Here is a 13,528-nt window from a genome sequence, read left to right as displayed (position 1 = left end):
TCACTTTCAGAACAAAAATTTACAGATAATGTACTCACGTACTCTTGTCGTCCAAGATGTTCATGTCTTTCTTCAGTCGTAAGGAAATTATGTTTTTTTGAGGAAAACATTTCAGGATTTCTCTCCATATAATGGACTTCTATGGTGCCCCCGAGTTTGAACTTCCAAAATGCAGCTTCAAATGGTTCTAAACAATCACAGCTGAGGAAAGAAGGCGTTTGAGGTTAAAAAGTATATAAATTGTAAATGTTTTTAGAAAATAACCGATCGTTTCACTAGATAAGACCCTTCTTCCTTGGCTGGGATCATTTATAGCCCTTTGAAACTGCATTTAAACTGCATTTTGGAAGTTCAAACTCGGGGGCACCATAGAAGTCCACTATATGGAGAGAAATCCTGAAATGTTTTCCTCAAAAAACATAATTTACCTTATGACTGAAGAAAGAAAGACATGAACATCTTGGATGACAAGGAGGTGAGTACATTATCGGTAAATTTTTGTTCTGAAAGTGAACTACTCCATTAAGCTTTGAAGAGTCGATTATCCTTTAAGATATATGTAGTAAATTATATACATACTGTATGGCATGTAGCAGATAGCGTTGCCAGAGCCAAGTTGATGCTGTATGTCAACAACCCTCTTTACTTCCTAGAATAATTCTGACTCTCCACAACTACAACAGAAAACCCTGACTCATTCGCTATTTGAAAACAAATGCAGCTAGAGTTCATTGTTTAAGCTGTGCTGTTAGCACCTCCAGCTAATTAAATACACGAAATGGCTCCATTCGTGATTAGTCTTCCGCAGCCGTCGACAAGTGTTCGTCACCTCGTGCTGAACGCTCGCTAGCAGCAGCAGTCTTGTGAATAATTCACAGTAGCGCCGGGCGTTCCTCCAGCCACTTTGCTCTGTCAATATTAATTGCACGTTTTTTGCGTTGGCCAATTTGCTGTCAGGTTATCTTGCTGCCAACGCGCTGGTGAAAGGGAAGAGAAGTGAGCGATGAAGATGGAGATGTGATTATTATCGCGTCAGCTTCTTTGTTCGAGAAACATTACACTGTTCGGGTGGCAGAGGCACAGAGTGCTGTGAAATGTGTCTCAGCGTTTGAACAAGATTTCCATGAGTGAGGCTGAGAATACAGCACATGTACATGCCTGTTGTCTGTGACTTTAGAGGTTTTGGGTTTTATTCACTAATATTTTTTTAAAGTTCTCTCTCACAAAAAATTACAACACTTGTGTAATCACCCAATAGCTCACCCAAAAATGAACAATTTCGTCCACCCTCAGGCAGATGTAGATGAGTTTGTTTCTTCATCAGAACCGATTTGGAGAAATATAGCATTACATCAATTGCTCAGCAATGGATCCTCTGCAGTGAATGGGTGCTGTCAGAATGAGAGACCAAACAGCTGATAAAAATCTCACAATAATCCACAAGTAATCCAACTTAACATCGAATGTTAATTTTTTGGGTGTTATCTCGTAAAATTATCACTACCGTATCAGTCACTACCAAAACATCTGGTGGAGTTTGCTTTTTTGGGAATTATTTCATAAAATTGTCACTACCGTAACATTTGGTTGAGTTTCGGTAGTGACATCTTTGCTTTTTTGGGGTGTTGTCCCATAAACTTGTCACTACCGTAACAGTTAAGAACGTAACATTTGGTGGAGTTTCGGTAGTGACATATTTGATTTTTTGGGTGTTATCCCATAAAATTGTCAGTACCGTAACAGTTAAGAACGTAACATTTGGTGGAGTTTCGGTAGTGACATTTTTGATTTTTTGGGTGTTGTCCCATAAAATTGTCAATACCGTAACAGTCACGACCATAACATTTGGTGGAGTTTTGGTAGTGTCCCATAAAATTGTCAGTTAAGACCGAAAGATTTGGTGGAGTTTCGGTAGTGACATCTTTGCTTTTTTGGGTGTTGTCCCATAAAATTGTCACTACCGTAACAGTCACGACCGTAACATTTGGTGGAGTTTTGGTAGTGACATATTTGATTTTTTCGGTGTTGTCCCATAAAATTGTCACTACCGTAACAGTTAAGACCGTAACATTTGGTGGAGTTTCGGTAGTGACATCTTTGCTTTTTTGGGGTGTTGTCCCATAAACTTGTCACTACCGTAACAGTTAAGAACGTAACATTTGGTGGAGTTTCGGTAGTGACATTTTTGATTTTTTGGGTGTTGTCCCATAAAATTGTCAATACCGTAACAGTCACGACCATAACATTTGGTGGAGTTTTGGTAGTGTCCCATAAAATTGTCAGTTAAGACCGAAAGATTTGGTGGAGTTTCGGTAGTGACATCTTTGCTTTTTTGGGTGTTGTCCCATAAAATTGTCACTACCGTAACAGTCACGACCGTAACATTTGGTGGAGTTTTGGTAGTGACATATTTGATTTTTTCGGTGTTGTCCCATAAAATTGTCACTACCGTAACAGTTAAGACCGTAACATTTGGTGGAGTTTTGGTAGTGACATCTTTGCTTTTTTGGGGTGTTGTCCCATAAACTTGTCACTACCGTAACAGTTAAGAACGTAACATTTGGTGGAGTTTCGGTAGTGACATCTTTGATTTTTTGGGTGTTGTCCCATAAAATTGTCAATACCGTAACAGTCACGACCATAACATTTGGTGGAGTTTTGGTAGTGTCCCATAAAATTGTCAGTTAAGACCGAAAGATTTGGTGGAGTTTCGGTAGTGACATCTTTGCTTTTTTGGGTGTTGTCCCATAAAATTGTCACTACCGTAACAGTCACGACCGTAACATTTGGTGGAGTTTTGGTAGTGACATATTTGATTTTTTCGGTGTTGTCCCATAAAATTGTCACTACCGTAACAGTCACGACCGAAAGATTTTGTGGAGTTTCGGTAGTGACATATTTGCTTTTTTGGGGTGTTGTCCCATAAACTTGTCACTACCGTAACAGTTAAGAACGTAACATTTGGTGGAGTTTCGGTAGTGACATCTTTGCTTTTTTGGGGTGTTGTCCCATAAACTTGTCACTACCGTAACAGTCATGACCGTAACATTTGGTGGAGTTTTGGTAGTGACATATTTGATTTTTTCGGTGTTATCCCATAAAATTGTCACTACCGTAACAGTTAAGACCGTAACATTTGGTGGAGTTTCGGTAGTGACATCTTTGCTTTTTTGGGGTGTTGTCCCATAAACTTGTCACTACCGTAACAGTTAAGAACGTAACATTTGGTGGAGTTTCGGTAGTGACATCTTTGCTTTTTTGGGGTGTTGTCCCATAAACTTGTCACTACCGTAACAGTTAAGAACATAACATTTGGTGGAGTTTCGGTAGTGACATTTTTGATTTTTTGGGTGTTGTCCCATAAAATTGTCAATACCGTAACAGTCACGACCATAACATTTGGTGGAGTTTTGGTAGTGTCCCATAAAATTGTCAGTTAAGACCGAAAGATTTGGTGGATTTTCGGTAGTGACATCTTTGCTTTTTTGGGTGTTGTCCCATAAAATTGTCACTACCGTAACAGTCACGACCGTAACATTTGGTGGAGTTTTGGTAGTGACATATTTGATTTTTCCGGTGTTGTCCCATAAAATTGTCACTACCGTAACAGTTAAGACCGTAACATTTGGTGGAGTTTCGGTAGTGACATCTTTGCTTTTTTGGGGTGTTGTCCCATAAACTTGTCACTACCGTAACAGTTAAGAACGTAACATTTGGTGGAGTTTTGGTAGTGACATCTTTGCTTTTTTGGGGTGTTGTCCCATAAACTTGTCACTACCGTAACAGTTAAGAACGTAACATTTGGTGGAGTTTCGGTAGTGACATCTTTGATTTTTTGGGTGTTGTCCCATAAAATTGTCAATACCGTAACAGTCACGACCATAACATTTGGTGGAGTTTTGGTAGTGTCCCATAAAATTGTCAGTTAAGACCGAAAGATTTGGTGGAGTTTCGGTAGTGACATCTTTGCTTTTTTGGGTGTTGTCCCATAAAATTGTCACTACCGTAACAGTCACGACCGTAACATTTGGTGGAGTTTTGGTAGTGACATATTTGATTTTTTCGGTGTTGTCCCATAAAATTGTCACTACCGTAACAGTCACGACCGAAAGATTTTGTGGAGTTTCGGTAGTGACATATTTGATTTTTTGGGTGTTGTCCCATAAAATTGTCACTACTGTAACAGTCACGACCGTAACATTTGGTGGAGTTTCGGTAGTGACATATTTGATTTTTTGGGTGTTGTCCCATAAAATTGTCATTACTGTAACAGTCACGACCGAAAGATTTTGTGGAGTTTCGGTAGTGACATCTTTGCTTTTTTGGGTGCTGTCCCATAAAATTGTCACTAACGTAACAGTTAAGACCGAAAGATTTGGTGGAGTTTTGGTAGTGACATATTTGATTTTTTTTGGGTGTTATCCTGTAAAATTATCATTACAGTAACAGCCAAGACTGAAAGATTTGGTGGAGTTTTGGTAGTGACATATTTTCTTTTTTGGGGTGTTATCCCATAAAATTTTCACTACCAGAATGGTCACAACCAAAACGTTTGGTGGAATTTCGGTAGTGACATCTTTGCTTTTTTGGGTGTTATCCCATAAAATTATCACTACCGTAAAAGTCACAACCAAAACATTTGGTGAAGTTTCGTTATTGACATCTTAGCTTTTTTGGGGTGTTATCCCATAAAATTGTCACTACCGTAACAGTCACAACCAAAACATTTGGTGGAGCTTTGGTAGTGATTTCTTTGCTTTTTTGGGTGTTATTGTCACAAATTGTCACTACTGTAGCGGAAAACATTTGGTGAAGTTTCGTTATTGACATCTTTGCTTTTTTGGGCGTAATCCCATAAAATTGTCACTACCGTAACAGTCACAACCAAAACATTTGGTGGAGGTTTTGGTAGTGATATCTTTGCTTTTTGGGGTGTTATTGTCACAAATTGTCACTACTGTAGCGGTCATGACCAAAACATTTGGTGGAGTTTCGGTAATGACATGTTTGCTTTTTTAGGTGTTATCCCATAATATTGTTAATACCATAACAGTCAACACCAAAACATTTGGTGTAGTTTCAGTTGTGACATCTTTGCTTTTTTGGGGTGTTATCCCATAAAACTGTTACTAGCATAACAGTCATGATCGAAACATTTGGTGGATTTTCAGCAAGCTCACTGGCGTGAAAAAAATGTCTATGTTTACCCTCCAGAACAGAGTGAACGCTTTTCAAAGACTTTGACGTGTCCGGCCCAACCTTTCCAATGCACCTGAACAAAAGCAAACTGGTCGTTTGTTCCAGGTGCTGTTGTGTGTGCCTCTGAGTACAGCTGTGCTTTTATTCGCGATCAGTGGCAGGGCATGAGGGTGGAAGATTGAGAGCACGGTGGCATGTTTCAGCTCTGATCAGATCTGCATGATCTCGGCTCTAACAAGTATTACGGCGCACTGCAGATCCCCGCTGAGCCGCGCAGGAGAAACACCCCCACGCTTCAAAAGAACAATCAGCGGGCCAGAGGGAGAGAAGCTGAGTGGGAGAAGGTGTAATTATGCTCGGATAATCACGAGTCGACAATTCATCAGCGAAAACATGAGCATTCGGCACAAATGTCTTGCTACTGTATGCATTAGCACAACCTCAAACAACTAAAACTGGTAGAGTGAGATGTGCTGGGGTGATTAATATAATATGGAGGTATTTCTGCACGATTTCACCCTCACGATCTTCACGATTTTTAAAAACTCTTTTGTTGATGTAAACTAATGTAACCAGCAAATATTGCTGTAAATATGTGACCCCGAACCATACATTGGGTTATCGGTTTATCGAATCAAATTATCAATTTTTCTTTAATGGCAAAAAATCATTAGGATATTAAGTAAAGATCATGTTCCATGAAGATATTTTGTAAATTTCCTACCATAAATATATCCAAACTTAATTTATGATTAGTAATATGCATGGCTAAGAACATTGGAAACTTTAAAGGTGATTTTCTCAATATTTTCGATTTTTTGCACCCTCAGATTCCTGATTTTCAAATAACTGTATCTAAGCCAAAATTTTGTCCTATCCTAACAAACCATACATCAATGGAAAGCTTATATATTTCAGCTTTCAGAGATATATAACCAGTAAATATTTTTTTTAAATTATTTTTCACTAATTTAAATGTTGTCAGATGAAGCACATTTTTTGTTTTCATGACAAAACATTTTGTGACTAAATTAATTCTTAATTTATAAAAACATTAAATATAATAATAATTAAATGTAAAAGAATAAATATAATCATATTAATTAACAACAATAATGAATGATTCTAAATATGATTTTTAAATAAGTACTACGATTAATAATACATAACATTTTAAAGTATAATATACTATTAACAGCTGTAATTAATTTGATTACTTAATGTAATATAAATTAACATAGCCATGTTGATTCAGTATTAATATTACAATACACTAAATCTTACTGTATATATATAATAAATCTTAATATATATATATATATATATATATATATATTATGAAGAATTAAAAGTATTATTATGAATATTATATACTATTAAAATGAATAATTAAAACAGTCCATACTTTATAATTTACTCTAAACCATATATATATATATATATATATATATATATATATATATATATATATATATATGTTATATATTTTAATGTATAATATTTAGATATTTTATAAGGATAAAATAAAATGATTAGACATAAATGTTAGATGTTATCGCTTTTTATTCTTAATATTTTATTTTATTTCAACTGACCCAAAATATATTTTTTATGGATTTAGTACTACGGTTTTGACATATTACAGTAAATATTATTTTTGAACAGATTATACTGTAATATATATATATATATATATGTGTGTGTGTGTATCAGTTTTTATTTTATTCTTTTTTTTCAGATTTTATACTGCAATTACACAGAAATGTTCATTAAAACAATTCAGCTTTTTAAAAAATGATCTATTCTGATTATCTATATATAGAAAAATAGATAAAACATTTAATCAATGATATTTAAATTGTATATTATATATTTACATGTATAATATTTATACATTTTATAAAGCTAAAATAAAAGGATTAGATCAGTTTATATTTCCTAATTGATCTAGTAGTTCATGCTTAATACCTCCATAATTTGTAAGGAATTACCACTGGATTAAAATTTGTGACAGTCGTGCAAACACAAAATTAGATGCGCAAAACTAATTAAACAACTTCAAATGAGCGAATTTGATTGTCACTCTCCGCTGAGCGACTGTATTATTGAATTTGCATGTGCAAACGGGTTTAATATATGCAAAAAGCTTAACCAAATCAGGCCCAATGCGTCTCCACATGGCTTGCACGGGGGTTGGATGTGCGTGTGGCAGTGCGGCTGAGAACATGGGTGTGTGCCTCTTTCATTTCACACAGGGCTCATGGGTGTGTGCCTCGCTGTATAGAAGAGCAGCAAACATGAGCCAAAGCCGAGCTCTGAAACCAGGCTACAGGTTACAAGGGCCCAAACATCACAAATCCGCAAACGCCGCGTACACTTGGATCTCGCTTTCAGAATCTTTGAAAACAACGAGTTACGATCACAAACAAACGCAAGATCGCACATATACCCGACTCTCGTCTTCATGGCCTACTTGAGCGAAATGTGAGATTGTCATTGTTTAGAGTCACCGCAGGGCTCAAAGTGTCACATAGCCCCCCTCTCGTCGAACAATACGCTGCCTCTGTGTTCGTAAAAACGGCAGACACACTAGTTGCGTCTGTAATTCTAGACAGGAGCATTCAGCTCTGATTCCTCTCTGACCTTTAGGTGATGCTTTATGATCAGCTCTTTCTAAAACAAGCTAACATGCTAAAACAAAACATGGCGGAAACCTCAAACCCTGCAACACGTCACACCCGTCAAAGTGACATCAAACCTAGAACGTAAGTTCAACATTCAAACAACGTTTTGTTAACGTTACATCTAATATTCAGTTGTCAATTTTGTAAAATAATGTGATCATGCAATTTATATTGAAAATCCAATTTTGTTTAATGCCTTAAAGTTGTCTCAGTAGTATTAAAAAAGCAAATAAACATAATTTGACTAATAAAACTTAGTAATTTTACTTTTTTAATGTCATATACATTATGAGTCAAAAGTATTTGAACACTAAGATTTTTAATGTTTTTTAAAGAAGTCTCTTCTGCTCACCAAGCCTGCATTTATTTGTTTCAAAGTACAGCAAAAACAGTACAATTCTGAAATATTTTTACTATTTAAAATAACTGTTTTTTATTTGAATATATTTTAAAATGTAATTTATTGCTGTGATCAAACCTACATTTTTAGCATCATTACTCAGTGTCACATGATGCTTCAGAAATCATTCTAATATGCGGATTTGTTGTTCAAGAAACATTATTATTATTATTATTATTAATATTTAAAACAGTTGAGTACATTTTTTTAGAATTCGTAATTGAATGGAAAGACCCAAAAATCTAAAATTATATTAATGAATACTTTTATTTATCAAAGATGCTTTAAATTGGTTAAAAGTGATTATAAAGACATTTATAGTGTTACAAAAGATTTCTATTTTTGATAAATGCTGTTCTTCTGAACGTTCTATTCATCAGAGAATCCTGAAAAAAATCTACTCAGCTGTTTTCAACATAATTGAAGACTGGAGTAATGATTAAAATTGCAATTTATGATAAATTAGAATAGAAAACAGTTATTTTAAATCGTAAAAATATTTCAAAATTTTACCATTTTTGCTGTACTTTGGATCAAATAAATGCAGGCTCGGTGAGCAGAAGAGACTTTTTTTCTTCTTTCTTCTGTGGAACACAAAAGAAGACATTTTGAAGCAAGTTCATGCTGCACTTTTCCTTACAATGAAAATGGATGGGGACTGGAGCTGTCAAGGTCCAAAAATCACAAAAACCATCATAAAATGTTAACAAAAGTAGTCCAAATGACTTGTGTGCTATATTCCAAGTTTTTCAAGCTGTTAATGAACAACAGATTCAATTTATTTTACAGAAAATCTTGCTTAAAGAGATCAGCTAAAAATGTAAAAATTGTCATTATTTACTCACCCTCAAGTTGTTCAACAGGTTTGGAACAACTTGAGGGTGAGTAAATAATGACAATTTTTACATTTTTAGTGTTGGTTACAAAACTGTTAATGGTCCCCATTGACTCCATAGTATTTTCAGTCATACTATGGAAGTCAATGGGTACCGTCAACTGTTTGTTCGTTCTTCAAAATATCTTATTTTGTGCTCAACAGTAGAAAATGACTCTTACAGGTTTGGTATAATTTTAGGGAAAGGAAATTCTGAAAATGTTTCATTTTATAGTGAACTATCCCTTTAAACCTCGTAGTCCCCATTCACTTTCATTGTATGGAAAAGAGCACCTCGGATGCCCTGCTACAGTATAAAGATCTCCTTTTGTGTATCACTATAAAATTTAAGTCTTTCGAAAGACACTAAGTTTGACTACAGCGCATACCATAATATTTACTGTATCATTTCGTTTTTGGCAAAATATTTTGAATTAAATTATTATAAATGAAAATTACCTCATGATTAATTCACCCTCAAGCCATTATAGATGTATATTATAAAAAAAAAAGGTGTATAATGCCCTGGTTCTTCCAAGCGTTGTAATAGCAGTGAGTGGCTGTTGGGACTTTAAAGTCCAAAAAAGTGTGTCCATCCATTATAAAAAGTGTTCCACTTAGCTCTGGAGGGTTAAAATGTATTTTTAAAAGAAAATGAAGAAAGACGAAAGTCATATACATTTAGGAAGGTTTGAGGGTGAGTATATCATGGGGTAATTTAAATTTTTGAGTGAACTATCCCTTTAAATGTGTAGTCCCCATTCATTCTCATTGTATAGAAAATAGCAGCTCGGACATCCTGCTATAATATCTCCTTTTGTGTTTCACAATAAAATCTTTCGAAAGACACCGAGTTTGAATACAGCGCACACCATAATATTTATTATATTATTTATATTTCTTAAATAAATAGTGTCAAAACAGTAAAATAATCAAATTTGAAGGGACAGTTTATCCACAAATGAAAATTACCCCATGATTTACACACCATCATCCTAGGTTTATATGTCTGTCTTCTTTCAGACAAACATTGTCCGAATTATTTAAAAATGTTCTGTCTCTTCCAAGCTTTATAATGGCAGTGAATGGGTGTTGACATTTTAAAGTCCAATAAAGTGCATCCATCCATCATAAAAAGTGCTCCACATGGCTCCAGAGGGTTAAGAAAGGCCTTCTAAAGTAAACATATGTGTTTGCATAAGAAAAATATATATATTTAAAATTATAAACCATAATGTCTAACTGTCCTATGCACATTCACGAGAGAATGGTGTTCCAGCGGATGACGTAGGATGTGGAATCACAAAACAAAACAAAAGACCAGCCATGAATTAGAAGTACAAAATGAGGATTTATAAAGAAAGACGGAAGTCATATAATCCTAAAATGGCTTTAGGGTGAGTGAATCGTGGGAAAATTCTCATTAAACACTATAAAAAATTTTAAAAACAGCTCAATCGCTTAATTTATATTGTATAATGCATCTCATTGTAATAAACCTGAAGCTCAAGCAGACAAACACAGACAAATTTGGCCTCCAACCACTTCGACGCTTTTAAACTAACAACTTATTCCAATGGTTTGGACAATGAATAAAAGATGTCAAGACGGTCTCAAAGGAGACGGCGGCGGCACATGCTGCACTTTCCACATCTCCCCCCTTCTGTCATTGAGACCGCAGGCGATGACCTTGAGAATTTCCTCTTGGCCAATAGCAACTCTTTGTTTCCCCTCAGCCCCTGAAATGTGCTGAGGATGCCAAAGTATAATGCCTCGAACACACTTAATACCGAAGTGGGCCGCTGAGGTGATGTTTGTGTGTACAGGAGGTGTGTCGAACACAACCGGAAGGCAAAATATATATATAATGTATTGCTGGTTTATTTACAAGTGTTTATGTGTTCAAGCGTGGCACTTGTGCGATCATTTATCTCTTTTAGCTTCTTGGGCACAAAGCACAATTAGACATATGGATCCCAGAGGAATTCTGTGAGAAAAAAAACAAAAAAAAAAAACTTGAGAGCATCATGCACTGATTTAATTGCATGTTTATGCAGACTGATTGCTGACATATTACCGGTTATAATGTGCGACCTATTATCAGAAAGATGGCTGTGTCATAAAGATTGATGGCAGATTTCATGCTACCCAGCATGCATTGGACAGATTCACAACCTGCCAACATTTTTTGGCCTCTAATGGGAATATTAAAAATCACTGGCTCCAGAGTCACTTGCTGACTGCACGGATTTCACTCGCTGCCTCGTTGACAAAGACAATTACTTACTAATAACATGCCACTCCTTAGTAATAGCGCAAATGTTTGATAACCCGCAGGTATTGCATTCACACTGAGATTTTTCCTCCTAAATTGCATCCCTGAGGGAAATCTACGAATACGGCCGTCACCGTGTTCATCATAACATGACCTACAGGGACCACATACTGTTGGAGATCAGCTCCAGCACATGCTCTTTCAAACCACATGGGGATCCAGACATCAGGTGGGTGTGTGTGGAAAACTGATGAATGAACCGAAAGGTCGTTTTTAATGGGGAAATACGCCAGGTGTAGCCCCGTTTTAGCAGTTACAGTTTTGTCTATTGTTCTTTTCGGTGCGGCGAGTAGAGCTTTTGTCTGGGACCCTCCATCTGTTCAGGCGCTTTCTGAACTTGACAATAAAGCACCTCGTGAAGCATCGAGGAACGTGTCAGGTGCCAAACTGCTAAAAATTGTTGAGGAAAAACTAAAAAATACAAAAAGGATGGGATGGACAAATGATAGATAGGAACAGATAAATAGGTAGATACGGACAGATAGACAGATAGATAGATAGACAGATAGATAGATAGATAGATAGATAGATAGATAGATAGATAGATAGATAGATAGATAGATAGGGCTACATAAACATATCTAGTCAGCACACTGAGAAATGACAGTGTTGAATATGAATGAGACCGTAGTACCGGTAACAATGACCTATGTCCCTGGTAATTCCTACCTGATATCTCGGACTGCGGGACGCCGTTTAACGTGAAGCCTTTGCCGCTGTAGAACTGTCGCACGTCCGCGCAGCTCCGCGCTTTGCTGCCCGCGTTATCCGCAGACAGAGACACGGAGATGAGCGACACGAGCAGTGCGACCGCTGTCAGATCCATTGTGTCCGGATCCCGAGACCGAGGAGGAGGATGAAGTCCACTGACGCTGATGCTCTTGCACTTCACGCAGCGATTCAACGCATCTGACTCTGTCGGATATACAGCTGAATAAAATCCACTTGTTTAGGGATGTAAACGCACGTCCAGGTTTCAAAGCGGTGGTCCTGATGAAAGAAGGATGTGTGTTTGTGTGTTATTGATCAGTCCGGTGGGGATCTGTTTCTGGTGCTCATGTCTTTACGCACTATCAATAATGCATAACTAATAATATCTCTAGAAGTAGCTGCTACTATAGTATGAACTAAATACTGTTGAATGAATTGCGGGATAAAGCGCTCAGTGCTGCTGCTGCGCGCTTCTGTGCTGTCTGGCTCTCTACTGTCCCGTTCCCACTGAACAATAGTGATGTCCGATTTGCGAAGGAGTCGTTCTTTTGAATCGGTTCGTTTGAGCGATTCGTAGGAATCGATTCGCTGCATTTAACAATACATTCCTTGGTGAAAATAAGACTTCTCCAGATGTGGTCTGTATTGATGCCCGATTCTAACACAAATAGACTTTTTATTTAGTACTAACCTGAATAATTTATTTCACAAGAGAAAATAATTGTTGAATTTATAAAAAAAATGACCCCGTTCAAAAGTTTACATACCCTTGATTCTTAATACTGTGTTCTTACCTGAATGATCCACAGCTGTGTTTTTTTTTGTTTGTTTAGTGATAGTTTGTGAGTCCCTTGTTTGTTACAGAAGGTTCAAACGCTTACTGATGCTTCAGAAGGAAATATGATGCATTAAGAGCCAGGGGGTGAAAACTTTTGGAATTTGAAGATCAGGGTAAATTTAACTTATTTTGTCTTCTGGGGAACGTCCTTCTGAAGCATTAGTGAGCATTTGAACCGTCTGTAATAGTTAAATATGAGTCCCTCAGTTGTCCTCAGTGTGAATCATACAGTAATTGTTGTAAAGGGTTAGCCTGGCTAACGCCAAACCACGCCATGACAACGTCATGATTCGAGGTCTGGGAACCACGTTCATTTGCTCGTATTTGAGGCGTGGTTTACGAATGCCCAGAGCCGTTTATTGGGCTCTTCAAATGTCTATCAAATGCGCCTGTGCGTAGCTCATAGCCAATCGTTTCAATTATACCGGATGACGTATGTAGAACTTGCGTTCTAAACTACTTAGAACACTATCTGACGGCACTCACT

At 36.7% G+C, this 13,528-nt stretch overlaps 1 protein-coding gene across 1 annotated transcript in view; it reads right to left on the bottom strand.

Annotated features, from left to right (window-relative positions):
- gpc1a (glypican 1a) overlaps positions 1-12,684 on the bottom strand; it is a 42,268-nt gene extending 29,584 nt beyond the window's left edge. The window contains exon 1 of the mRNA XM_073843824.1: positions 12,162-12,684. Coding sequence (XP_073699925.1) covers positions 12,162-12,318 — 157 coding nt within the window. The 5' untranslated portion in view covers positions 12,319-12,684. The remainder of the gene's footprint in view (positions 1-12,161) is intronic.
- Between the last annotated feature and the right edge of the window lie 844 nt (positions 12,685-13,528).

Source organism: Garra rufa, chromosome 7 (assembly GCF_049309525.1).
Source record: "Garra rufa chromosome 7, GarRuf1.0, whole genome shotgun sequence".
Classification (NCBI taxonomy): domain Eukaryota; kingdom Metazoa; phylum Chordata; class Actinopteri; order Cypriniformes; family Cyprinidae; genus Garra; species Garra rufa.
The sequence above is the reverse complement of the archived record's forward strand: the minus strand, read 5'-3'. Positions and strand labels throughout refer to the sequence as shown.